General features: G+C 33.8%; 3 protein-coding genes across 7 annotated transcripts; 2 read left to right on the top strand and 1 right to left on the bottom strand.

Moving 5' to 3' along the window:
• The first annotated feature begins 13,421 nt into the window (after positions 1 to 13,421).
• On the top strand, positions 13,422 to 16,428 carry LOC109192324 (GATA transcription factor 8-like). 2 transcript variants are annotated; one of them, XM_019342903.1, is made up of 3 exons: positions 13,422 to 13,560; positions 14,467 to 14,690; positions 15,253 to 16,428. In XM_019342903.1, the coding sequence occupies exons 2-3, from the start codon at positions 14,469 to 14,471 to the stop codon at positions 15,979 to 15,981; spliced, it is 951 nt and encodes a 316-aa protein (XP_019198448.1). In that variant the 5' UTR covers positions 13,422 to 13,560; positions 14,467 to 14,468; the 3' UTR covers positions 15,982 to 16,428. The 2 variants fall into 2 exon arrangements, with proteins under 2 accessions (XP_019198448.1, XP_019198449.1); XM_019342904.1 differs by having other exon boundaries at positions 14,446 to 14,690.
• Positions 16,429 to 17,394: 966 nt separating this feature from the next.
• LOC109192321 (phosphoglucomutase) lies at positions 17,395 to 23,310 on the top strand. Of its 4 annotated transcripts, none has more exons than XM_019342896.1 (19): positions 17,397 to 17,612; positions 18,333 to 18,388; positions 18,503 to 18,712; positions 18,967 to 19,033; positions 19,356 to 19,539; positions 19,850 to 19,902; positions 20,031 to 20,119; positions 20,229 to 20,465; positions 20,640 to 20,704; positions 21,062 to 21,122; positions 21,196 to 21,313; positions 21,393 to 21,474; positions 21,569 to 21,641; positions 21,767 to 21,828; positions 22,053 to 22,148; positions 22,286 to 22,440; positions 22,514 to 22,610; positions 22,715 to 22,792; positions 22,895 to 23,310. In XM_019342896.1, the coding sequence occupies exons 3-19, from the start codon at positions 18,661 to 18,663 to the stop codon at positions 23,000 to 23,002; spliced, it is 1,677 nt and encodes a 558-aa protein (XP_019198441.1). In that variant the 5' UTR covers positions 17,397 to 17,612; positions 18,333 to 18,388; positions 18,503 to 18,660; the 3' UTR covers positions 23,003 to 23,310. The 4 variants fall into 4 exon arrangements, with proteins under 4 accessions (XP_019198439.1, XP_019198441.1, XP_019198440.1 ...); XM_019342895.1 differs by having other exon boundaries at positions 18,281 to 18,388; XM_019342894.1 differs by lacking the exon at positions 18,333 to 18,388 and having other exon boundaries at positions 17,395 to 17,612.
• A 584-nt stretch (positions 23,311 to 23,894) lies between these two features.
• Positions 23,895 to 26,305, bottom strand: LOC109192326. The gene is made up of 3 exons (XM_019342907.1): positions 25,868 to 26,305; positions 24,788 to 25,187; positions 23,895 to 24,356 (listed from the first exon to the last, which is right to left on the bottom strand). Exons 1-3 carry the CDS (start codon positions 26,073 to 26,075, stop codon positions 24,074 to 24,076), a joined length of 891 nt encoding a protein of 296 aa, XP_019198452.1. The 5' UTR covers positions 26,076 to 26,305; the 3' UTR covers positions 23,895 to 24,073.
• Positions 26,306 to 26,721: the final 416 nt, after the last annotated feature.

Raw genomic sequence — 26,721 nt, 5'->3', positions numbered from 1 at the left:
CCTATCTAGAATAATAGAATTTAATGTTACAAGTACTCCTAGCCGGAGCAGCGTTGATTTGAGTTAGTCACCGGGATGAAGAAGAAGAAGAACGAAGAAGAAAGGGAGAATGAAGAAAAAGGGAGTGAAATGACAATTTTACCCTCGTCAAAAAACAATTTGAACCAATTTATGTTTTTTCGGCCAAAATTGACCGGCAATTTGGCCCGGAGGACCAAATCTGCCAAAAATTGCATAGTTAAAGGTTTAAATTGAGAGTTTTGAAAGTCACGTACTCAAATTGTCAGTACCCTAATACTCACAGGACCAAAAGTGCAATTTGTTCTGTTATGAATTTATGTGTCTTGTGTAGTGAAATTTTGTGCTTATAAACACAAATTATGTACCTAAATCAGATTTGAAAAATAAGTAAATATATAACATGTGTGTGTCTTGTGTTGTGATTTTTGTGTCTTATGTTATGAAATTCTATACAATATGAGTATGAAATATGTACCTTGTCATTTCAATTCAGTGAATGCTATGTGGACCTTGGTCCATGATATAAATTGCCCAAATTGTGAACTCAAATTTAAAAATTATGTATTTATTGTTAATACATTATGTACATGTAGTTAACAATTTTTGTACATATAAATAAATTAAGAGAACATAACATGATAACTACAGACACATAAATTGTTTAGTGCACGTACAAAATATGTTATTTTCAGACCAATAAGGACATAAGGTTAGTCAATGATTAAACCGTCAAAGCAGAATAACTTGTGTTTAAAAAAATTCATGAATAATTTGTTAGTGACGTGTATGTGCTTCCAAAGTTTGATCAATTAATGAATAAATAACAAAATAACAGAATGAGGTTTATTTAAAAATCTCCCAACAAAAAAAAAAAAAAAAAAAAAAAAAAAAAAAAAGATTTAAGGGAGGTTAAGTACAATTGAAGAAAAGAAAATGAATATCCCACATGCATGGATGGCCCACAACACGGTCTTAGATCATGTTGCCGCAAAACACAAACGTTATGTACGGTCTCTTTAAATTATCATTATTAGACAATTAAATATCAAATTAAGGAAGATCTTGTCTTTTTAATGATAATAAATATTGAATTTTTTATTATTTTTTTTTAAATCACAGACAGTCACCTGACCGCAGTCCTAAATTAGTCGTTGGCACTGCCATGCTGGCATCTTCTCACTGTGGGGCCCACAGTCGAAGTGTTACGTGGCAAAGTTCAATTTGTGCATTGTGCATTACATTCCTCCCTTCGACCGAAATTAACTTAATTAAAATTATTTACATAATGTAAATTATTCAATTTAACAACGCGTACAAATTTAGTCCAAAATTTGTAGCATAAGCCTACTAGGCATGTGCACAATCCTTGTACCATGGGTTAGGATTAACATTGCATTACGGACTCTAATTAATGTGTATGTACAATTTTGTGTTGTAACTTTTTTGTGTCTTACGTTATGAAATTTTGTACATTAAGAGTGAATTTTGTACCTAGAACAAATTAGTAATTGTGTTTTATGTTATTAATTTATGTGTCTTGCGTTGTAAAATTCTATGCCTATAAATATAAATTATATACATAAATCAGATTTGAAAATAAGTAATATATAACATGTATATGTGTCTTGTGTTATAAAATTATGTACATCGTCTTTTTATATCACCTGAGTCCATAATGCTATGCTATGTGTCTTGTGTTGTGATTTTTTTTTTTTTTTTTTTGTATTTCGTGTTATGAAATTATGTACCTTAATATTAATTATGTAACTCGATGTTTCGATTCAGGGTCGTCTATAATAATATGTGGACCCTGTTTTATGATATAAATATTAGGCAACATTAAATGCATCACACATACAATTTTTTCATGACATTAATTAGGAGATAATTAAGACATTACCTCAAAATAGTTTTTTTTTTTTAAACACCTCAAAAATAATGGTTATGTTTGATTGTACTCTTAGGGTGTGTTACTCTTAGGGTGTGTTTGGTTAATGGGGTTAGGTATAAAGAATGGGAATGAAAGTCATATACATATTGTTTAATTAGTTGATAACTTTTTAAAACACAAGTATAATATTTGATTGCCCCTATAACTCATTATCTATTTTAAATTTGGCAGCATTCCATTAATTCAGTTTTATCTCTCCACATTTCATCGCCTCCTCACTTCATCGACTTCCTCACTGCATTGCCTACTCACTTCATCGTCACTCTTAAGATCAATTGTCTTGATTTTTTTTTTTTTTGTATTTTTAAAACCTTTAATTTGATTATATAGTCTTCATGCATAACCAAACATCAATATTGATAATCATTCCAATTCCACTCAACTACCAACAATACAAAATACTTTCACCAAAATTTTGTATTCTGATTCTCATTCACATGTTCCAACCAAACACACTAGCTCTTAGTAATTCTTCACATTGTACACATAGTCACATAGTAATATCTTCCATATGTACTATTGCTTTGATATTTTAACTACATAACAATATTTGATTGGACTCTTAGCTTTTTTTTTTTTTTTTTTTTTTTGGATGAAGCGTGAAACTTGCAATCACTATCAGATGATGTGCAATAAATAAATTATGAGGTAATTCGCAATAGAAAGATCTTGTTCAACAAATTTTACCGAGAGTGTGTTGGCAAGAGTATAACTCGACACATTCTCATACAAGAATTATACTTTGGCCCTGTTTGGTAAAAAATTGGCCTATAGGCCAATTTGGCTTATTTGACCACTATTAATTGTTTGATTTAGTTAACATATCAATATAAATGTTTGGTTAATTAGCTTTTTGCAACTTCAAAAGACTAAAATTCAAAAGGTTACTCCAAGCAACTTTTTCAATTAGCTTTTTTGAGAAAATAAATTACACCAAACAGCTATCAGCTAACAGCTAATTTACCAAACACTTTTCTACAATCAGCTAATTTTATCAACTATTTATACACTCTAATTAACAGAATCAGCTCACAGCTAACAACTATCAGCTATCAGCTAACAGTCATTTTACCAAACAGGGCCTTTATCTACTTGGCCACCCCTTTCAGGATACTATAAAATTACATGGGGTTTGGTTGCAATGAGAGAATTATGGGGAAAATAATTGCAATTCTACATGGGAGGAATAGTGTGAGAAAAGTGAAAATTTAAATTCAGTGTTTTTTGGCTCTATTACAATATAGCATCTGTTCATATACTTTCTCAACCTACTGAAACATAAAGAACGGCTCTATTACAATGTCCTACTGAAACATAAAGAACGGCTCTAATACAATGTAGCATCTGTTCATATACTTTCTCAACCTACTGAAACATAAAGAATCAATAACACCTCTACTAAGGCTCAAACTTACAACCTTCCAAATGAAAGTCCAATTCGGGTACCATTAGATCACATAGTCTTGGTATTTAAATTGTGTTTAGTTTTTATGGAATTGAAAGAGAATAAATAGTACGGAGTATATATTAAAATAAAATTAATATCCGATTTTAATTACCGACGGCATAACGTGCTGAAGGCCTGAAGGGACCCACCGAACGCGAGGATTATAAGAGGCTTGCACGTTTGTGGTTTGAGAAGTGCGAAATTACTGGAACACCCTTGACATTATTTTTACTGCTAAATTCAAGATTAATCATGCTCAGCTGTCTTTTCCGCTAACAAACTGATAAGATATATTTTCCGACAAATTTTTTTTTTTTTTTTTAAATAAATATGTCCTTTATTTTTTTAAAAAATAATTATTAACTTGATTGATATAATATTTAAACTAGAAACCACATTCAAATTCGTAACGTCAAATTAAGTTGGAATTATTGGTGGGTAAAGTAAATTTTAAAATAAATATTAATACAACTTTAATACTTCACTTGCCACTATTTGAGAACGTGCTAAACCGCATAGGAAATTTCGTTTAAAGGCTTAATCAAGAAATTGTTGATAAGAATTGAATTCATGACCTTTAGGTATAATAATTATGATCTACTCACTCAATCGTCAAAGGACAACAAAAATTCCTACATAAAGAATTCAACTTTGAACCTTATGATTATCTAATCAACTGCTCGATCAATTTGGCTAAGATTGTCCTGATTATTAATATATTTTTTACTAGCTTATTGAAGGATACGATTTTTTTTTTGTTCGACTGGGTCAATAAAAGAAAAGTGCTATTATAACATTCACATGGTAATATATTCCTATAAATCACAATTCAGTATTGTTATAAATATCGACTAAGACTTATTAGTAAAGAATATTATACATTAGAATAATGTTAAAATTCCTCTATTTTTCACTATATACTTTTTTTTTTTTTCAATTAAACTTAAGAATGCTTTCTACCTATAAAAATGGTTTGAATATTCAATCTTTTTAATTTAGTAGGTCATTTAACTTGGTAATATCAATGAGGATGTTAGATAGTGAAACATTGTGAGAACATAACCATTTTCCTATGCAATAATACCGACAATTGTACCATAAAATTAAACTCAATTCTATTTCACTAGTGATAGAGTAATGATTAGGTTTGTTCATGGCATATTAATAATGATTGGGAGCCCTTAGGGTTGGGGTTCAGCCTTTTGAAGAATAATGATTACAATTGAATTGAGTGGTTAAATTGAAATGTCTAACGCACATTTGTGTTTGTGCATTTTTTTTGTTTTTTTTTTTGTTTTTTTTTACTTAATAGCTAGTGAAAGGCTCTCAATGTAGCTAGTAATAGCAAATTAAAGAGTCAAAATATGATACGGGAGAATTGTGAAATTAGAGAGTGATTCGTCGGTAATGAACTATTATAACATAATAAAGAAGGTGAAGTATGAGATAAATTATATGAACTCCCACTTCATATTGTTTGTGTCAAATAAAGAGCTTTTAAGAAGGGTGCCCTTTTAGTATGGAAGAGATTGTGGAAAGAGAATGCATGCCCGCTACTTGGTCGTGCAGTGGGAGTACCTTACCTCCGGCCCCGAGGTCCACCCCCTCCTTACGATCTAACAAAAAAAAAAGAGCTTTTAAGAAGGGATAGAGAGACAAATAGATGTGTTGATTGGATGGCGGATAGATGTTGTCAATTTGAAGTTAGGCCTTACATATTTGATGTCGTCATGAGCCCATCCACTTTTGACTACTTGGTGTGGTATAGTCCTGCCTCTTGTAATCTTAGAGTTACGTTTCATGTTTGTTTATATCTATATGATTAATTAATTAATTTATTCTATTCGATAAAGTGGACATGATTATTTGAGAAAGTTGAGCTTGACACAACTCGAAATAAAAATCAGATCCACATTATATAAATAACTCATATTATATTATTATGTAATTAAGAGACAACCCACTTAGTTGTTAGAGATGCAATTAAATTTACTAAGTATAGAAAAGGCTACATATCACTTTCCACTAGGCCGGTAAGTAAGCAAAACAATGATTTGATGTAATAGTCACAATCAACAAATTTGGGCATGCCTAGCCAGTATATATCGGCAAATTATGCTGTCCATCCGTATGCACCCTGCATGGTGCATACGGATACAAAAACGATGTCGTTTTGCATAAAATGCGTGTTCTATTTATATAAAAAAGAAATTAATTTTAATTTCCAGCAACAACATTATGTTATTCATTTTTAGTTCATTCATTTTGGATTTTTTAGTTATGCAATTCTGGATGTGTAGTTATGAAGTTATGGATGTGTAGTTATGCAATTCTGGAATTATAGTTATGCAATTCTGGAATTATAGTTATGCAATTCTAGAAGTGTAGTTATGCAATTCTGGAATTGTAGTTATGCAATTTTGGATGTATAGTTATAAAATTATGGATGTGTAGTGAAATTATGGATGTATAGTTATACAATTTTGATTTTTTTTAAAGTTAGACGCCAAAACGACGTCGTTTTTGCATCCGTAGATGCACAGCATAACGCTCCGTATATATCTCACTTGTACATTTTTTTTTTGTCTTTAATTAATTTCTTTTTCCCATTAATTATTTTATTAATTATATTATATGATCAATTAATTAGTTGCTAGCTAGCTAAGCTAGTAGAGGTGCCCAATGAGTTGCGCCATGCCTTAGATCCAGATCAGCATTGTCATGTGCTCTTGCCATAAGTTTCAAACCATGATCTCATTCCTTTTGTTTTATACATTTTTGTGTCTCTAATTTCTTAAATATCTCCTGCTTCCAATTATAGTACTCACTCACTCTCCCACGTCTAGGGGCCTATATAAACAAATATCACACAATAAATTAATTATATGTATTGGTTGATGATATATATAAAAGAAAGTTTGTGTGTTGGTATATATTTGAAACGGAAATAAAAAAGATAAGTATTAGGTGATGATATGTGATTTGTTTGTAAGAAAAGTGACGGTGAATGATTATCTTCTTGTATGGAATTTTGCTATAATAGAGTTATTATAATGATAAGATCCAAGACCTATTGAAGTATAAAGAGTCAATGCTGCCCACTGAGATTCAAACCTATAACTTCCCATATGAGAGAGCAACTTGGTGCTATTAGACTATAAGATCCTAATCGGGTTAAGTAATTGGAGTTAGGTCGAAGGCATCTGTCGAGTTGACTCTTATAGACTATTATTATAATCATCTATGGATTATGGATCCCAAGAAATATAACATGTGCCTATAGATTAGACTAAAGTGCCTTGATTGGATTGTAATAATCTATTCAGGTTAATTCAGGTCATTATAATGTATTTTTATTACATTACTTTATAATTATATAAAAAGATTTTACATTATATTGCCAAGTTATATGTGGTATGCTTTTTGTTTAGTCATTGTACTTTTCTTTTTATATTTATATCAAAATATTTATAATTTTATTGAATACAAGACATGATATATAAGTAACAATAAAAATTATCACCGCACCGGACCATAATTATATGTTATTAGGCATATTATTTTTTAAGTGACGAGCGAAACCTGCAGTTAATATTTGAGAGTGTGTGCTAAATAAATTTTGCTCCTGTGTAATAATTTATAAATCACACATAAAAAGTTAAAGTGTATTAAAAAATTATGTGAAATGTACTTGATTGCATTAGTTTTTTTTTTTTTTTTTTTTTTTGGGTGAAAATTTGGAGATATAGGTGCAGCGTCGTGGGACAAAATGCACTTGTATTGGACATCACATATGGGATTTGTCTTTATCATTAGGTTCCTGATTAATTTAATTCTTCCTTTTCTTTGAAGTGAAGAGATTGCAAAGCTAACTATTCATTTAAAAAATAATTTTTTGGGAGTGAGATAAATATTACCATGTCTATATATACAAATTTCAACGTAGATATTTATATAAAACGCTGATGGTACATAATAATTTTAAATTTAAGTTTTAATGTAAATTTAATTTGTGTTGTATTTATATGTGACGAAAGATTGGAGAATGGCCAATTCACCACTAGAGAACACCAACTTAGCTAGCAGAAAGGCCTGAGAATAGCACCACTTGACCTACCATCCATGATTTAAAAAAGAATGATCGACAAAATATGATTAACCCTTTGTTGAGAAATTAAAGTTACTATCAACAATAAAAGTCTTGTTTAATATGATGTGTCGTGATTGAGTGGGTGAAGTATAATTTTTATATTTAAATATCACGAATTTAATTCTTGTTAACATCCAGTCGAGCTTGTCGCATAAAATTTTTTAGTATAATAACTTCTCCTTGTGAGAGAATGTACACAATTTTGATCAAATAATGATTACAAATTTCTTTTATATAAATTTTATTGAGGTCACTTTTCAAAAAAAGACCCCTCTTCTCTTCTTTTTTTTTTTTTTTTTTTTTTTAAAAAAAAAAAAGAAAAGAGAAGAGAAGTCTTTTTTGAAGAAAGTGATGATCCATTGAGTGTAATGCAAGTTAGATAATAGGTAAAGAATGCATGAATCCATCCACATCCTCAATCTACATACTTATATATGTTTATATGAAAAGTATAAATTATTCCGTACAAATATATACTTGCGTACATATACATTATATTATACATACAGTAAAGTATGCATCTTTTGTTCACTTTTATATACTATGTATATGTATATTTATCACAATATATTTTATTCACGAACTAAGTTTGAATCAAGATAACATTTCTAAGAATATATCTACTTTGTTGTTTTTTTTAGTATATTTTATTCACGAGAATATTATTCTCGAGATTGAGTTATTCACAGAGAGTCTTAATTAGTATAATGTTATTCATGAATTCTTCTGAATAATTCTCTTTCTTTAAATATCATAATAGAATTTCTAAGATTTATTCCTTAGCTTCAACAAAACAATAAATTAGAATCTTATTATATTTTTAACTATTGAGCATATAAATAATATATAAAAAAATATGAATGTCCAGCGTATGTATTAATTTAGATGTTTAGTAGAGACAAAATATATCATTCAATTTGGTACTCCGTATTATAGTAAAGTTGTTGTTAGTGTGTAATTGTGTATATATGTGATATTGAGTAGATAGTTAAAAAGATGATAATTAAAAGTATTAAAATAAAAGTTTGTGTAAAGGAGTGTGTTAATTAAAGAGAGGGCAAATTTTGTGTTGATAATTAATTAGTCCTTAAATTAAGCTTTTCAGCTGTAAAGTTCAATTTCTTTAGCTTTTTTACTTTTCAAATGTGCCTTTTTTATTCCATATTAGTGGCATATACTTCTTAATGATCCTTATTGAAAGTAAAATTGAATTATTATTATTATTATTATTATTATTATTATTATTATTATTATTACTGAAAATTATGAAATTTCCGACCACCTGAAAGTGATTTTAAATTAAGTTGATACCAAAAAGTGGTCGAAAATAACAACAAAGGTTTTTCCGGATACCAAAAGTGGTCGAAACAAGTCTTTCGACTTGATTTAAGATCATTTTCAGGTGGTTCGAAATTACATAATTTCCAGTAGTGTATTATTATTATTATTATTATTATTATTATTATTATTATATTCATATAATACAGAGTAGCTTTTTCTTGGATGGTAACTGTAATGCATGTGCCGAAGTGTTCGAACATTTATCATGACCCAATTATTACTCCGTACAAATTTTAACTTACCATATCAAACAAAATATTACCATGTATACTATATATATATACAAAATGTTTTTTATATATAGAAATTAATTAATTAATTAAATGATGAAAACACCAATAAAGAACATAACTTCTTGGCTATATAAGGCTGGCCGATTAAGTTCATGAATCTTGAGATATTGATGTTTTAAGATAGAAAATGCTTAGATATTTTTAGAAATTATTACTACCATAATGTGTTTGATTTTATTTGCGTATAAAAAAAAGTTACGATATTTTTTTAAGTCAACCAAAATGTATCACATAAATTTGAGAAACATCATCCTTGACATTATAGTTGACTAGTTAAAAAAATCTATGATCATACAAATAAATGTAGCAAAATAATGGTGATATTGCCCTTTTTTAGACTCATCCATGTGATCCTAAGTTATCTAGTAAGTTTTTAAAATTACCATACATAAACAAAGAAAAATAAATAATTGCGGGCAATCCAATCGAGTTGGTTGAACAGTTAACTTGATCAATAACCATGTACTATTCCAAATTTAACTCATTATAGTTGTTGAAATACAACACAGTGTGGATATACGTTGAAATAAATGGCAATGGTGTATAACTAGCTTAAATTACTTAGAAGTTTTTCATCATTTTCCCATTTCATCGTCAACTTATTTACCATCACGTAAACCTGCATGTATAAGTTTGAGATAAACCTGCATCATTTTAAAGAAACCTGTTCATCCCCACACGTACACACGGGTAATAGAAGGGCATAAAACAAGAAAAAATAGAAATATACTACATAAATCTAGACTTGATAGCAACCATAATATCTACAAAAATAACGGGTTAAAGACCCTTTAAACAATTTCAATCACTTGATCGGATACCAAATCTCGAGAGGTCATAACGATTCACCATTTAGTATCAATAAGCATTCACCTCATTATGAATGTACCTAATGGAATAGGTCTAATTCCCCTATTTTAATGTTTGTATCGCCCCTAGCTAGTAGCTAAAAGTTAGGATTTTGTGTGTATTAATTTTTGGTTCCTTCACCTTTTTATTGGTAGCAACTAATAAGTTGTTAGCTAAATTTTGGATAGTCTCCAAGATGCAATAGTAGGTGGATTAGTATGACCAAAATTGGAAAAATATCGAGTTTAAAAATGACTTGCTAATATGTATTAAAAAATATACATAGTTTTGATTCTAACAAAGAAACATACTTTGATTACCATTTTCAAGGGTGTGAAACACTATGCTAAAAGTTTTTGATTTTCCTTACGAAGCAATAAGAGTATTAAAATATAAATTTTTGAGATACATATCAAATTAGTTTGGATAATTTACATATGGTGTAACTTAAGATTTTAGTCCCAATCCACTTGAAAATAATTCGTTTTTTTTTTTCCTTAAAAGAAGTAAAGAACCCCTTTATTAGTCACTTTAATAATTAAAGTAATATATAGAGTCCAAGTACCTTATAATTTGATGGCATAACTATTTATTTTTAATAAGGAAGGTCGGAAATTAATATTTACAACTTCAAAATACAAATAATACTGTTTAAACATATACATATTGGTTGTCATTTTAATTAGAGACTCAATATATACATTTTAACATGCCATATCGACATGAATTTAAAAAAAAAAAAAAAAAAAAAGAAGATATGTTATATCGAAAAATCAAAAAATACAAATTATACAAGTGAGTGGCACATGACTATCGTATTTGAAAGTAACACGTAGAGCCGTCAAAACGGGCTTAGCCCACCCTGCAAAAAATGGCAAAGGAGGCTCTAAGTTTTATGGCACACCAAATTGTTGGGTTTTATTATTTTGTCCCGTCAAATAACGGCCGTTGTTGGCCTTGCGCCCGCTGACCTAGTTTGACGACAACTCTAGTCTTGAGTTTGATTCTAGTTCGTTGGAAAGAATCTCCTAGTATTATTTACCATTCATGCATAATTTATCACAGATAATAGCTGTGAGTCTTTGTCATCCCCAAAATATCCATTTGGTCATAATAGTTTAGATGAATTTTTTATTTAAAAAAAAAAAAAAAAAACAAACAAAGATTAGATGGATTTTTGACGAAATGAGCAAAACAGACGTATGACAGGACGAACCGCGATTACTGCTTTGATTAACGGAGTGCGGCATACCAAACGGACCATTAGGTTTTGAATTAACGATAATAATGCACAAAACCGTGTCTGGATCCCACGCGGGGCCGCACTAACGCGCCGGATGATTGGATCAGACAACGTCAAATCAACCATCTCTGTCAGGTGATTGGGCAGTGCAACGAACGCGCCTCAGAGACGTCCGGTCTACCACAACGGATAGAATTTACGCCGCAAAGAGGGGGTGAATAAAAGTAAGAAAAAGAGAAAAGTCTGTCAGAAAACAGCTGCCGTTACCATCTTAAGTAACTGACTCTTATATGATTTTTTCAAACCGACAGATTCTAACGCGGGGAAAACTCCGTACAACCTGTAACTTATTGTATTTCGTATTATCCGATTTTATCCGATTGATTATTAAATTCATTGTGGGTAAAATGTCAATTCTTAATTTGACTGTTCTAGTTTACATTAAGAAGGTTTTGTGCAATATGCCCGATTGATAGATATTGATAAGAATTAAACTTGTGATTTTCTGATACTAGGATCATGCTTCACCCACTCAATTATATTTTTTTGAAGTAATATAATGTCTTTTTTAAATAATGAGAGAAACTTACAACTACTATTCTAATATATGTGAACTATGGTAAATCATATTCTTCTTTAATAATTTGCAAACTACATAATAGAAATCAACCATACAAGAAATACCATATGTGACGGGTTCGTGTGAGAAGATATTGACAATAATTAAATTCATAGTATTCGAATAAGAAAATTATGCTCTACCTATTCAGTCACTACTTTTGAGACAATGTGGGTGTTTGGTGAATGACTGTTAGCTGATTTGGTTAGTGAGTTTAACTAGTTGATAGCATTAGCTGATTGTAAAAAAGTGTTTGGTGAATTAGCTGTTAGCTGATTACATACAAATGACTTTCTCAAAAAGCTACTTTGAGTAGCTTTTTGAATTTTAACATTTCGGAGTAATAAATTGTTACAAAAATCTATTTAATCAAACACTTATATTGATTATTTAACTAAGTCAAATATTTAATAATGGTCAAATAAGTTAAAATTAACTGATAAACTAAGTATTTTATCAAATAAGACCAATATGCTGCCATTTTTGTCATGCTATGTAGTAATTCCCAATAGGAAAACTAAAACTCTTTCTTGTATATGTGTGTTTGAAGTAAATATTAACTATCTTGACAAAGTTAAATGTTCAACAAATTTAAATACACTATTCACAACTTTTTTATAAAATCATAATTATTTTTTGAAAGAATTGTAATATTTCAGAATTTATAAACTTGTACACTTTTCTTTGTGTATGTACTCTATAATCATGTAATTGATTCTTAGGGCTTATGCTCAAAATAAAGATGTGTTCAACTTTAGTCAAATTTGAATTTGTTCAAACTCAACTTGAATAAGTTTGACTCGAAAAATCAAAATTGCCATTTTAGGTAAGTTTGATAAATATATTAAAGTAATTTAATGATTTTTTAAAAAGAATTCAACGGATTTATAATTTCATATTTACGTCACATATAAAAATAAAAATTGCTCCGTTTGTAATTACTATTTGAGTTGTTCAAGGTTGTATTTAATTTAAAAATAATCAAATAAAGTTCAATTGTTCACGAAATCACGTATATAGTCTGAATAAGTCTCGAATAACATGACGTGTTTACGCTCTCGGTTACGTGTTAATAATAAATTCAGATACAAAATATTGCGAATTAATATTTTGATTAATATATAGATTTCCTTAGGGGGAAAGAAATGGGGTAGAAGTCTAGAAGATGAAAAAGCCAAGAGATTCGCGCTTTTGCTTTGGCGATGCATGAGCGTACATGTGCGCCTGCGTGTATAGAGAGATTTAATTATACGCGTAAAGATCGATATAAATACAATACAATATATAATATATACGGTGTAAATAAATGTGAAAGACGGAGGAGCAGAAAAGGAAAAAAGGGAAGAAAATCTACAGGCAGCGGTGAGGGTGGCGAGGTGCGGTGGGCCCAGCGGCGGGGCCGCCTGTAATTAGACTAGAGAGAGAGAGAGAGAGAAAGAGAGAAGAGAGAGAGAGAGAGATGTTAAAGAAAGACTTAAATGACAGCTAGCAGTGAGTGAGGCGAGATCCCAACCTACCATACCCCACACTCATCTTCCCCTTTTTAGCTCTTTCTCTCCCTCTTATTCCCTTCTTCATCTCCAACACCGCTTGTTTTCTTTCGTCTCCTCAAACCAGTCAAAATCCCCCCTTCTTTCTTCCCAAAGGTATACTGTTTAACGTTGTTGTTGTTTGTTCTTGGGTTCTGGGTTTCGGATATATGTAATTGTGTGTTGAAGTTGAACAGAGGCGTTTCATTTCTTGAAATTTCTGGGTTTTTTTCATGGGGAATTAATGAATTATGGGGGTTTCTTAGCCTTTTTTTGTTTGAAAATTGAGCTTTTTTGGCTCTCTGGATGGTAAAGCTTCAGTCTTGCTTTCATGCAGTTTGTTTATGGTGCAATTTTAAGACTGATTTTGGACAAGAAGACGCATTTTTGACCTATTTTGACCCTCCCTGTTTCGACAGAGGTTTTCATCATCTTCATAAACTTTCAAACGGACCAAATTTTTGCGTTTTTGGGGTTTTGAATTGTTTTGGGGAACAAAAATGGCTTCTAATCTCCTCGGAAAACTTTTACAGTTTCACGTGTTGTCTCTCTGGTTTTCGTGTGTCGGTGCCCACCGCACATTCTTCAAACCTGAAATTTCCCGGTTAGCTTCACGAGAATGGTGTCGGTGGCGTGCCGTCGCCGCCGTTTTATTCTCACCGCCTCGGTTTTCCCTTATTTTAAGGATTAAGGAAAAAAAAATCGCGAGAATCCCGGTGCCGGAATCGTGATTTTGCTTTTCTTCTTCTTCCTGTCCGAAATTCCCACCCTTTCCTATGCTAAAATGCGCCACGCAGCCCCCTCTGCGCTGGCGAGCATCGTTTGACGATTATACGTTACCGCGGTTGGCGGTGGCCCCCAGCATTGCTGCGTGCGCACGCTAGCAAATCCAATTCTTAAAGAATTTCCCATTTTTAAAAGTTTTGTTTACTGTGTCTTAATTCTTAAACAGTAGATTAATTCTGGGTTTAAAATTGATGGTTTTTGTGCATCTTTTTGCAGGTTAAAGTTTTGTAGGTTCAAGTATGGATTCAAATTTCGTCGATGAAATAGACTGCGGCAGCTTCTTCGATCACATTGACGACCTTATCGACTTCCCCCCGGAGAATGAGTGCGGCGGTGTCGGCTCCGGCGACTGCGCCAATTTCCCCAGCATTTGGGACGAGCCGTTGCCGGATTCCGACCCCATTTTCTCCGCCGCCCACAGCCATTCCGCTTCTGACCTCTCCGCCGAGCTCTCAGTTCCGGTAACCCAAAAATCCTTTTTTTTTTTTTTTAAAGAATTATTTTTATTTAAATAATTAAATAACCTTACCGCCGTGTTATTGAAATTGGAAATTAGTGACCTGTTTATAGTAATTGTGGCGGGACCCAGTCTGATATGTTTCGTCATATGATTGGTCCTGAATTATTATGGTCCCATGTTGTCTTGTCCTGCCAAGATTAAGTTTTTTTTTTTTTTTTTTTTTTTAATTAATAGTATTATTGATTATTGATTCTGTTACAATATAGTACTATTTTCTCAACTTAATAATATAATTGAAATAAGAAAATTTTGATTGTGTTTAATTGTTTTCTTGGCTTGGTTTGAAACTTGACGGGTTTACGAGTTTTAAACGTGTTTGAATTCAAATTGGCTTATTTGCTGTACAATTTGCTAGAGGGATTAGGGGACCACATGAGAATTTAGCCAAGTTTTTGTCTTGACATTGAATCAAGAATCTGTTCGTTTGAATCTTTGACAGTGCAGTGAATTTAAGTTGGTTTGTTTGAATCTTCAACCTGATTCTTCATTTGTTGTTTTTGCAGTACGAGGATATTGTGCAGCTGGAATGGCTTTCAGCGTTTGTGGAAGAGTCATTCTCGGATGGAGGGCTAACTCTTGGCAAAGAGAACTATCCACTCAACCCGAAGCCGGAATCGGACAAGAAATTCCAGGCTGCTTCGAGCCCGATTTCGGTTCTCGAGAGCAGTAGCAGCAGCAGCAGTAGCAGTAATTCGTCGTGCTCGGGGGGAAAGGCGATGCCCCTGAGCCCGAGCCAGCGCGGGGCGCAGCGTGCTCGCAGCAAGCGCCCCCGCCCGGTGGCGTTCAATCCCAGGCCGGTGATGCAGCTTATCGAGACCCCACAGGTGGAGAGCTTTGCGGATTCGCCTGCGAAGAAGGTTCCGAGGCCACCAGCAGGAGCGGGCGAGCAGAAGAAGAAAAAGAAGATCAAGTTCTCCATGCCCGCCTTGCCTAATCCAGGCGCCCCGAATCAGGATCAGGGCGGGGCAGTCAGGAAATGTATGCATTGTGAGATCACGAAGACGCCTCAGTGGAGGGCGGGTCCCATGGGGCCTAAAACGCTCTGCAACGCGTGTGGGGTTCGTTACAAGTCGGGCAGGCTGTTCCCGGAGTACAGGCCGGCAGCCAGCCCTACGTTTGTTCCGTCTCTTCACTCCAACTCCCACAAGAAGGTCGTCGAGATGAGAACCAAGGCGGTCCCCAGCCTCGAGCAATCCCCGGTTTCTTCTGTAGCTCCACCCGAGATCAAGTGAAGAGGGAGGGAGGAGGGGAAAGGCGAAAGCAGAGAAGCAGTTTTCGTAGTCTAAGAGGAGTTTTTTCCCTTCCCTTCTCTGCAACTCTCCCCCCTGTAACTTCAGGCTTCAGCAGCAGTTAATATTTTATTTTTGGTTTAAGGTTATGTCCCATATTTCATTGGTTCTTTGTACAGAACTGTTTGGTGGGTAGAAACATATTTTAGCAGATTTGAAAGTGGAGGTTTAGGTGATGAATGTAGTGTTGGTTTTAGGTCTATTGGAATTATTATGATTAGGTTTGGGTCAGAGTCTCATTTCATTTGTTTTTAGACCAATTCTCAGCTATGGTTTGCTTTTCTTGGTAGGATTTGTTCTTTGCTGTACCCCCCATGCTTCACCGGAATTCTTTTTGCAGTTCATCTGTTATTAGGAAATTCTTCATTTAGTTTTGGCCTCAATCTCTCATCCATTTTCTCATTAATGGACTACAATCTTGATCCACTACTGAGATAGTGAGATTGTTCAACTTAATAAAAATATAAAGAGAGCGCTTAATATTTGGAGTTTACTGTTCATGAGTTTTTTTTTTTTGAATGGTATGAGGATGTAACTACACAGAAGAGATAAATCGCGCTAAAAAGATCATGTATAACAAATTTGATCGAGAGGGTATTGACTGGCGTCATCAACTTTTGGATGCAGACTCTACCGTGTGTGTTATCCAATATAAAAAATGATTATATGTAGACTCCTTAGGAGTAAAATTCATACCAATTGTCTAATTTTATTAATTGAAAAGAGAGTAATAAAAGCTGAATTAGAATACTGTCATGTAAGCATTAAATTAAATCTTTTACCCGCATAGGCAGCTCAACTGGTCATAGAGGTGAAATTTTGAAAAAATGACTAAGAATCGAGTCTCACCAGCGACAGTGTGGGAATTACCTCTCAAAGTGAGGGGGGTTCAACTTTTGGAAGAATGAAATTAGTTTTTTTTTTTTTTTTTTTTTTTTTTTTTTTTTTTAATTTAAGAACAATAATTACGATTTATTTTATTACTATAACTAAAAGTAAAATTTGGGAGGGTTGCTCCTGCCACCAATTATTCTGTATAGTGATATTATTGTAAATTATGAGTGTTTAGTAAATAATTGTTAGTTAATTGAGTTAGTGAATTTAATTAATTAATAACATTAGTTGACGTAAAAAATTATTTGATAAATTAGGTATTGGCGGATTATATGCAAAATAACTTTTTTCAAAAATTCATTTTGAATTTTAACATTTTAAAACAATAAGCTGTTACAAAAAAATTAATTAATAAAGCACTTGTATATTTAACAAAGTGAAATAGTTAATAATAATCAAATAAATTAAAATTGACCATAACTATATTACTAAACCGGCCAGAATTTTTCTAAAAATTTAGGATTCATTTCATGGTTAGCAGTATGAAGTGGCGTAACGTTAGATAGCCGGTTTATGAGTTTATCCGAAGAAAAAAAAAAGAAAAATTGATGCTCGCCAGTCGCCACCAACACATAACACTTGGCGATTTATTGTGTTGTTAAAGAAGGAAGAAGAAGCAGAGGAGCTAACTCTATCATCCGAAACTACAATTCGCCGTTTGGGTATCTCTAGAATGGCCGGTAAATTCATTTAAATCTTCTGCAATTCCTTTTTCTTTTTGACGCTTACAATTTAGCGCACTGCTACTCATCTACTCAGTACGTATTTGTTGAATTTACTTAAGCTTCGTGTTAAGGAAAGAGTTTAATCCTCTAACTTTTGTCTCTAAGGTAGTTTTTACTAAGTGATGCTATGGCATTTGTATAACCATGTTTGAATTAATTTTGCTGAATAGGATAAAATGAAACAAAGACTAAATCTTTAGTAGTATTAGGTATACTTCAAGGTTTTCCATCCGTTTTCATGGCTGATTTAATTGGTTATTTGATTTGATTGCTCTGTGGTGCTAATAGTGTGAACCAGATTGTTAAAGAAATAAGTTAGCAAATTTGAGGCTTTGCAGCCTGCTTGAAACTTATAGGATTTACTGTACTTTTTTGTCCTTTTTTCTCCTAAATTGATTTCTTTTCTGTTATCATTAGGTGTCTGATAGTCACAATTTGTGAATGGGGATTTTATTCGGTTAATTGCAAATTATTGTTCCACCAACTTGGGCTTTAGTTTTCATGGTGTTTAGGAATGAGCTGGATGAATGATATCTACAGATAATTCTAATATCAGACAATTATTTGGAATTTCTAGTCGTCATATAAGTTAGTTGTCGAATCTTTGACACATTTTGGTAAAGAAAACTGCAAAGAATTGCTAAGAGACACGCTGTTGCTGATGAGAATCTATAGGGAGACTTTAATGGGGATAGAGTGCAATTTATACCAAGAGAATCAACTATGATGGAGTAAGAATTCTATTAACATCTAATCGAGAAATATTCCTTTCAAAATTCTGCAACATAGTATTCAAGCCCTTTCAACCCATAACCTGATAAGATTGAATCTTTAACTTTATGCAGCAATACCAGGGAAGGTTGTCCAGCATTCTCTGGTAGTAAAACGCTGCCAGCAGAATAGAAAGTTCAGCACTCAATACCAACAGGGCTATTGTAACCTTAATAGGCGCAACTTTCTTCCACCCTTAGTGGGGAAGTTGGCATGGAATGGAAACTCTACCATGCTATTGTGCCCATTGTCAAACTCTAACCGAGGAAGTGTGACTTGCAATGGTCTGTTCTAGACTCTCAGTACTCAGGTTGATATCGTATGCAACCTTAGGCTTCTGGACTGTTGAAAATTGAAATGCTTTGCGTACTTAGTTTTTATTTATATGCCTCTCGATCCCTATTTTCCTCTTTAAAGTCTGGATGCCCCTTATTTCTCCCAGGATGGAAATGATAATTATTGTTAAAATATAATTTCTGCATTGTAAGATATTTTCATTGATCACTAGTTATACTCATGAATGGACCTTTTGATGCAGCTGCAGTATCTGGAACAGCTGTACCATCTATTGAGAAAAGTGACTTTCTTAAGCTGCAGAATGGCAGGTACCTGACCCGAATATATTCTTTCATTTAAAAAAAAAAAAAAAGGTAATAACTTTAGTTATAAATATACTGACATGCATGCGTGGCTGCATGCACACACGGGCACAAAGTATTTAAAAAAAAAAAAAAACAATAAAAGGCGTGTACGAAGATTACAAAAAGTATACAACAGGTGAATCAAGAAAGTTGAGACCATTGATAGGAGAAATGGTGGTTATAAAACATGTAATATGAATATAATTTTTGCAATTTCTTTATTCTTATGGAGCAAGGATATTCTTTTCCTAGTATTAGCCTTATATCTATGTCTGGATTGTTGCAGTGATATCCGTGGTGTTGCTGTTGCTGGTGTTGAGGGAGAACCTGTTAGTCTCACAGAGCCCGTTGCAGAAGCAATAGGAGCAGCTTTTGCTGCTTGGTTGCTGGAGAAAAAGAAACTTGATGCCTCTAGATCTTTGAAGATTTCCATTGGGCATGATTCACGAATTTCTGCACAGAAGTTGCAGGTTTTGACCTCTACCTGAATAAAATATATTTTACGGAGAAATTTTAAATAATGCATGCACTTATCACTTATTAGAGTAGGGACATTGTATATTTTTATCTTCAAATGTTTAAATATCCATGCTTTATAGAATGATCCTATTCTTACAAGAGATTAGAGATAATTTCTTATCTCCAAACAACTGTTCTGCAACAAAATTGAGCTTTATTAAAGTGGAAGGACCATAAATCCATAATGAGCTTTTACTTTTTGATACTTATTAGTTGCTTATTGTTCTGATTAAACTTATAATTGGATTCTCTCTTTTTCAGGATGCCGTTTCTCGTGGACTTGCTCGAGCCGGGATGGATGTCATCCAATATGGGTCAGTGATGAGATTTTTTTTTTTCCATGTAGCAAATAATATTGGATTAGTTGAGAACTATGTTCAAGCTATACATGTTTTATGGACTTTTCTAACAGTATATATTTTTCTTTTTGTAACTTCTATAGATTAGCTTCAACCCCGGCTATGTTCAATAGCACCCTTACTGAAAATAACGAAGCTTTGTGTCCAGTTGATGGATCCATTATGATAACTGGTAAGTATAAAATCTATTCTGTTGCTAGATAACTTTTGTAATTATCGTTAATTGGTTTTCTAGCAATGGGGTATTTTACTTACATATTGTGTAACTGGTCTATAAACAGCAAGTCATCTTCCCTACAATAGAAATGGGTTTAAATTCTTTACAAATGCTGGGGGTCTTGGAAAAGCGGACATCAAGGACATCTTGGAGCGTGCTGCAAGTGTATACAAAACATTCACCGATGAAGATTTAAAGATTACTGTACCAAGAGCTTCGGTATCTGTAAAAAGAGTGGATTACATGTCTGTTTATGCATCGAATCTTGTAGCAACAGTTCGAAGAGCTGCCGGTAATATAGGTAATTATTTTGTCATATATTTGGTTGAAGCAAATAACAAATGCGGACATTTTTAGAGACAAAAATATTGGTTATCACTATAGAATTGTCATGCCATCAATATTTATTTTTTGTAATGATTGCAGTTGCATTTCTTTGTTAATATCGTTGATAACCTCTTTCTTAATTTCTCAGATAAGCCCCTGGAGGGATTCCATATAGTTGTTGATGCTGGAAATGGAGCCGGAGGGTTTTTCACTGTAAGTTAAATGCCAGGCTGCGATCACATAATATTGTTTCCCTTGCATCCCTTTGAAAATCTTCTATTCTAGAACTAAAGAGTTCAATTTAGCAAATAGTGGCATATTATACTTGTACGAGTGTAAGTTTCATTCACAACTGTACCTTTCAGCCTGATATGTTTCTTTTCCATTCTCTCTAATTTGTTCCTGAAATGGACATTTTGTTGAAAGTATTGAAAAAAGAGGCTTGCTGAAATAGAAAGGGCTAACAATATTTTAGTGTGGAAGTTTTTCATGAATAAATTTCTATTGTTCAAACAATCATGGAGTAGATGTTTACGACTCTGTTGGATAATTGTTTTACTGGGTTATCAGGGTAAAGTTCTTGAGCCATTGGGTGCCATTACTTCTGGAAGTCAGTTCTTAGAGCCAGATGGTAAGATATACTCGAGATTTTCATCCAGATGTCTCGTAGGTTATATTTGATAAAAGTTTATCTTTCCAATCAGGTATGTTCCCCAATCACATTCCTAACCCAGAGGATAAGACAGCAATGAAAGCTATCACTCAGACTGTCCTAGATAATAAGGCCGATCTGGGTATCATCTTTGATACCGATGTTGACAGGTGATTGCATAATGATCTTTGATCTTTGAATTTATTGGACATGGATAGCTTTATTTTTTCTGACATTAGTATTGGTCAGATCTGCTGCTGTGGATTCACGTGGTCAAGAGTTTAATAGAAATCGTTTAATTGCTCTAATGTCTGCTATTATCTTGGAGGAGGTGAGTTCCTCTTCTAGACCATACTCTCTCATAAATCGTAATCATTACTTCAACCTGGATCTCACCGGAATTTGCTCCCATGAATTTTTACCAGCATCCCGGGACCACTATTGTCACTGATAGTGTGACTTCAGATGGGCTGACGACATTTATTGAAAAGAAACTAGGTGAGAACGTGAGATGGAAAATTATATTATGGCAATTGTATTCCAAAACTTCACTGAGGCATGAACATACTTATCTCAAGTAAAAGCCTAAGCCTATGCTCAACAATCTTGATGATCTTTCACAGGAGGAAAACACCATAGATTCAAAAGAGGCTACAAGAATGTCATTGATGAAGCTATTCGGCTGGTATGAACTTGTTTACAAAAACTTTCATATATACACCAAATGAATGACTAAATTTACACACAAGTGAAAAAGTTAACAAGATGTTGAAATGATTATAGCATTTATATACCTCGTTTGTCCAATACTCCTGGGATGAAGTAGGTGTTTTCTTACGTTTTGTCTCATTCAGATGGTGTAAATAATTTCCTGGTGAGAGGTTTTGAAAATTACTATAATGTTAACAGAACTCTATTGGTGAGGAGTCACATTTGGCTATTGAAACTAGTGGCCATGGAGCTCTTAAGGAGAATCACTGGCTTGATGACGGTGCTTACCTCATGGTATTCTCTTCATTTGAACTAGTGTTTACCTACATGGCTGCTCTCTCTCTCTCTCTCTCTCTGGTGGGAATGGCTAAAGATGTAAATATGTAATTCTTGCTAGTGCTAACAGTTTCTACCAAATAACATACTTTAAGGTTAAGCTACTGAATAAGCTTGCATCAGCTAGAGCATCTGGAGAAGGTGGTGGAAGCAAAGTCTTGACGGATTTGGTGGAAGGTCTTGAGGAACCCGCTTTTTCTGTTGAACTGAGATTAAAAATTAATCAGAACCATCCAGATCTTGAAGGAAGGTATACTACTAAACTAGACATCCTATCGGTGAAAACTCTCCCCTAGTTTAATGCTGAAATTTCATTCTTTCAGACCTTTCAGAGAGTATGGAGAGACAGTTCTTAAAAAATTGGAGAATGCTGTCGACTTGGATGCAAAGCTTCGGAAACCCCCTGTTAACTATGAAGGGGTAAGATCCTTATTTCTTATAAACAAGACTGCGTTTTTGAAACTAGAACATTTGTTCATAAACAGTATTATAGCGATGAGTGCACTGAATTTTGCTGTCCGTAGGTTAGAGTCTCCGGTTATGGTGGGTGGTTCCTCTTGAGACTTTCACTTCATGATCCTGTTCTGCCTCTTAATATTGAGGTATACCGTATACTTGTTCTTTACTTCAGAGGGATGGCGTAAAAATGTAATTTTTATTTTTAACAGAAAGTGTCAAACTAATACGAATGCTTAATCACCCAGGCAGCTAGTCATGATGATGCCGTGAAGCTTGGGCTTGCTGTTTTTAATGCCGTGAAGGAATTTACTGCACTCGATATTTCTGCGCTATCTAAATTCATCCAAGTTTGAGTAAGCGAGTTCCTGCAGATTTGTTCATGGCTGGTATGCTTCTGCATCTTCGATATTTCTAGGATAATCGCAGAAATGTTCTTTTGGTAATGGCAGTCTGGGCAACATGGTCAATCATTTGTCACACAAAATAACAACACCAATAATGGAACAAAGGATGTGACAACATATATTACAGTTGTTTCTTGAAATATAATGCTACAATTTTGGTTGGTTCTGAAACATTCTTAATTTAAATACTAGAATACAGCTCATTTATACATCAGACAATGTGGATGTTTGGATTGTATCTGCTTATGAAATCCAAATTCATCTGTTTCATACCTTCATAACAAATTATATTGAGCCAGGGTTCATATTGCTGTATGAGTTGTGAATTGTGTGAATCAACACCTGCAATCTTAATAGCATGATTCATTTCCAGTTGCACATTGCTACCTGTCTCTTGCAACAAATTTTCACTACTTTCTTGTGATTTGGAATAACTACAAAGTTTCAAGTTCGACTCCCACCCAGTCAACTATGGATAACCTAAGCTGGTTTACTTCTTTGTCATTTGCCGGCTAGGGTTATAATGTGAGATTTATTTAATGCACACTCTCGAATAGTAACTACGGTTTCCCTCATCACTAAAAAAAAAAATAGTAAACCCTCCCATCTCTCGATACAAGTTGACTTTGTAATCATAAAATTTAAAGTTTGATTCACAATGGGAACAGTCTATTGGCATTCTTGATTTGAGCCGATTAACTATGACAACTTAAGCTGATTTACTCTTTATGGTCCATTATCGACTAAGGTCACAAGATGAAATCAATGTACATCCCTAGATCGTGGCTGTGAGTTTTCCTCGTCACCTAAAAAAAACTCAAACTCTTGAATAGCTCCCCTATAAACTATGATAGATAATATATAGTAATACTACAATTATTTCAATTTGGAGTGGAATGACTACACTAGTTATAGTCTTGTACATCCAAGAAGCCTGTCCCCTGTACTTTATACATTTATAGTTTTATACAAATTTCTTTCCTTAATGTTTACATGTGTGACTCATCTTCCTAATTCTATCTACCTTTTACTGTTTAGAAGCTTCATCATGAAACTGAACTGAACATCTGGAGAGATTCTGGGTTGAGGCCAGTTAGCTCCTTCTGCCACTTTTATGATTTTGAACCCTTGCCCTGTGTACAGTTTTGTTGCTCCCGGGTTGCTGATGTCACAATGTAGTGCGATGGCACGACACCCCCAGCTTCTCGCCTTAGCCTCGGCTTTAGCGATGAGCTTCTTCGCTATCCCCTTCCTTCGAAAGCTCTCCCGGACAGCAACATTCGATATATATGCAATCCCAGTTCTATAAATGACCATTCAACCACGGGTAAAAACACTTGAAGTAACTAGTAGATGAAAACACAAATATAGGAAAAGAACGACGCTTGGAAGACAATAGTTAACTGACAGATGTGTTTTGTTTCAACTAAAAGTTTAGGCGAAGACAAAAGTTAACTAACAGATGTGTTTTGTCTCAACTAAAAGTTTAGGCGAAGACAATAGTTAACTGACAGATGTGTTTTGTCTCGACTAAAAGTTTAGGCAAAGACAAAAGTTAACTGACAAATGTGTTTTGTTTAAACTAAAAGTTTAGGCGAAGACAATAGTTAACTGATAGGTGTTTTGTCTCAACTAAAAGTTTAGGCGAAGACAAAAGTTAATTGACAGATGTGTTTTGTCGCAACTAAAAGTTTAGGCGGGCTAGTGAGGCTACAAGAGTATGTCTAAACTCACCTTCTTTGCCGCAATGGTCCTTTTCGAGGGAGAAAATCGGCGACAGTGTCCACGGTGAGTATCCCAGCCACATAACCCTTATTGATGAGACTCAATCTTCCATCGATTCCCCCAATCTTGAATTCTTCGCTTCCTAATAGAAAGGAACCCTCCTCCGAGCTTCCGGTGACAGCAACTAGACAAGTCCTATCGCAGCCATTAGGTATGGAGAATCCAAACAGCATTCCTATCAGTCTGTCGATTCTTAACACGAAATCGAGAGGGAAGGAGTATTCTGGGAAGAAGGAGCTGCAATGAGTCTCGGCTACTTCCCAGCAGTCCTCCAATCTGGCCTCTCTAACGACAATCTCAGGCGATACAGTCGGGAATAGTTCAGCTATTTGACTAGCCCTACAAAGACCTGTAACACAAACCAAATAATCTCGATTTAAACCAGTATAAAAACAAGAACCCCACAAAAACCAACCAAAATAAAGCCTGGAACCGTCTTTCTTGACACCAATGCTGATACCCCTCAAGTGGCTTTCATTTAGATCCATAGTTCAAACGAGGTGTCAAAAGAACAAAACATTTTGTTTTTCAACATCAAAAGCTAGATGTTCTTGTAGAAAGCTATGTTCCAAAAAACAAGTAATATTTTAGAAATTCATCAAACAATCCAGGGCTTTTCCACAGCACATTGCTAGAACACAAAAGATCTTAATTGACAGGTAGGAACAAAGGTTTCTCTACAACATGACAGAATTCTGCATCCTACCATCGAAACATTAATCAATACTATCTTTAACATTGCCATAAATTTTCCTCTAGCACATACACTGATACACACAGGATGATATCCCACAAAAGTCAGTTCTTGAAAAAAAAAACTAAAGAACCATCTAATTCCATCAGTCTGAATGTCTGATAACTCTTGTTAATGCAGAAACCCATAATTCAAATTGATAAAAGCTCACATCTTGCATCTGGGTATCTCTAACACACACACACATACATATAATATAATATAATATAATATAATACTATCCATATCTATATATATGTGTGTGTATAATAGACAGAAAGGAGGCGAAATTGGACCTGATCTGCAGAGAGGAGTGAGAGAAGCAGGAGAAGGGTCATGAAGAGAAGCCTTGAAAGTGGGAGAAGAATGGAATTGGATCTTGTTGAAGCCCAGATTGAGGGCGATGACATTTACAGTAACTGAAGAAGATGATGATGAAGATGACGCAGAAGAAGAAGCAGCAGCGACAACCCCTCCAGCTCCACCAAATGGTAAAGCCCGCATTTTTGCACCAAACCGACCCTTCACACACACACTGTGTATCTCTCTCTCTCTCTCTCTCTGCCTCTCTTTTTCTCTCTCCTGTAGAGAGAATGGGGAAACGAGAAGAAGGGGAGATAGAGAAGATACTTTTCTTATTCTGCGGTTTGGTTTGTTTATGAGTGGTGGATAAAGACAAGGCAAGAATGTATGAAAAAACAACAATTGACAATACAAGTGGGCTGATTCATATGATCCATCGAATCCATCCTCCCCCCCCCCTCCAGCAAAAACCCACTATCTTCAATCTTCTACTGTCATTTTTTTACCCATTCATATGCGGCGGCCAATGGTGGTGCTTTAATTCTTTAATTTTGCAATAAAAATGAAAATTTTTATAATGTGGAATGCTTTGTAAAGGTGTACATTGCACTTTATAACTTGTACTTTATATGTATTTTTGGCAAAATATGATATATAATTTTTATAAAATACGTGATATTATACATTTTTGTTGAGAAAAACGAGATTAAAAAATCAAGAAAATAAATGAAAGAATAACACAAGATTTACGTGATTATATGTGTAGGTTCACAATAAGATTTTGTTGTGATGACCCTTGTATTGCTATACTATGCATTTACGCTCTAACAATTGTCATCTTCCAACA

The sequence above is a fragment of the Ipomoea nil genome, unplaced genomic scaffold (assembly GCF_001879475.1).
Source record: "Ipomoea nil cultivar Tokyo-kokei standard unplaced genomic scaffold, Asagao_1.1 scaffold1770, whole genome shotgun sequence".
Taxonomy (NCBI): Eukaryota; Viridiplantae; Streptophyta; class Magnoliopsida; order Solanales; family Convolvulaceae; genus Ipomoea; species Ipomoea nil.
Note: the sequence above shows the minus strand (reverse complement) of the source record. Positions and strands in the feature narration are given on the sequence as shown.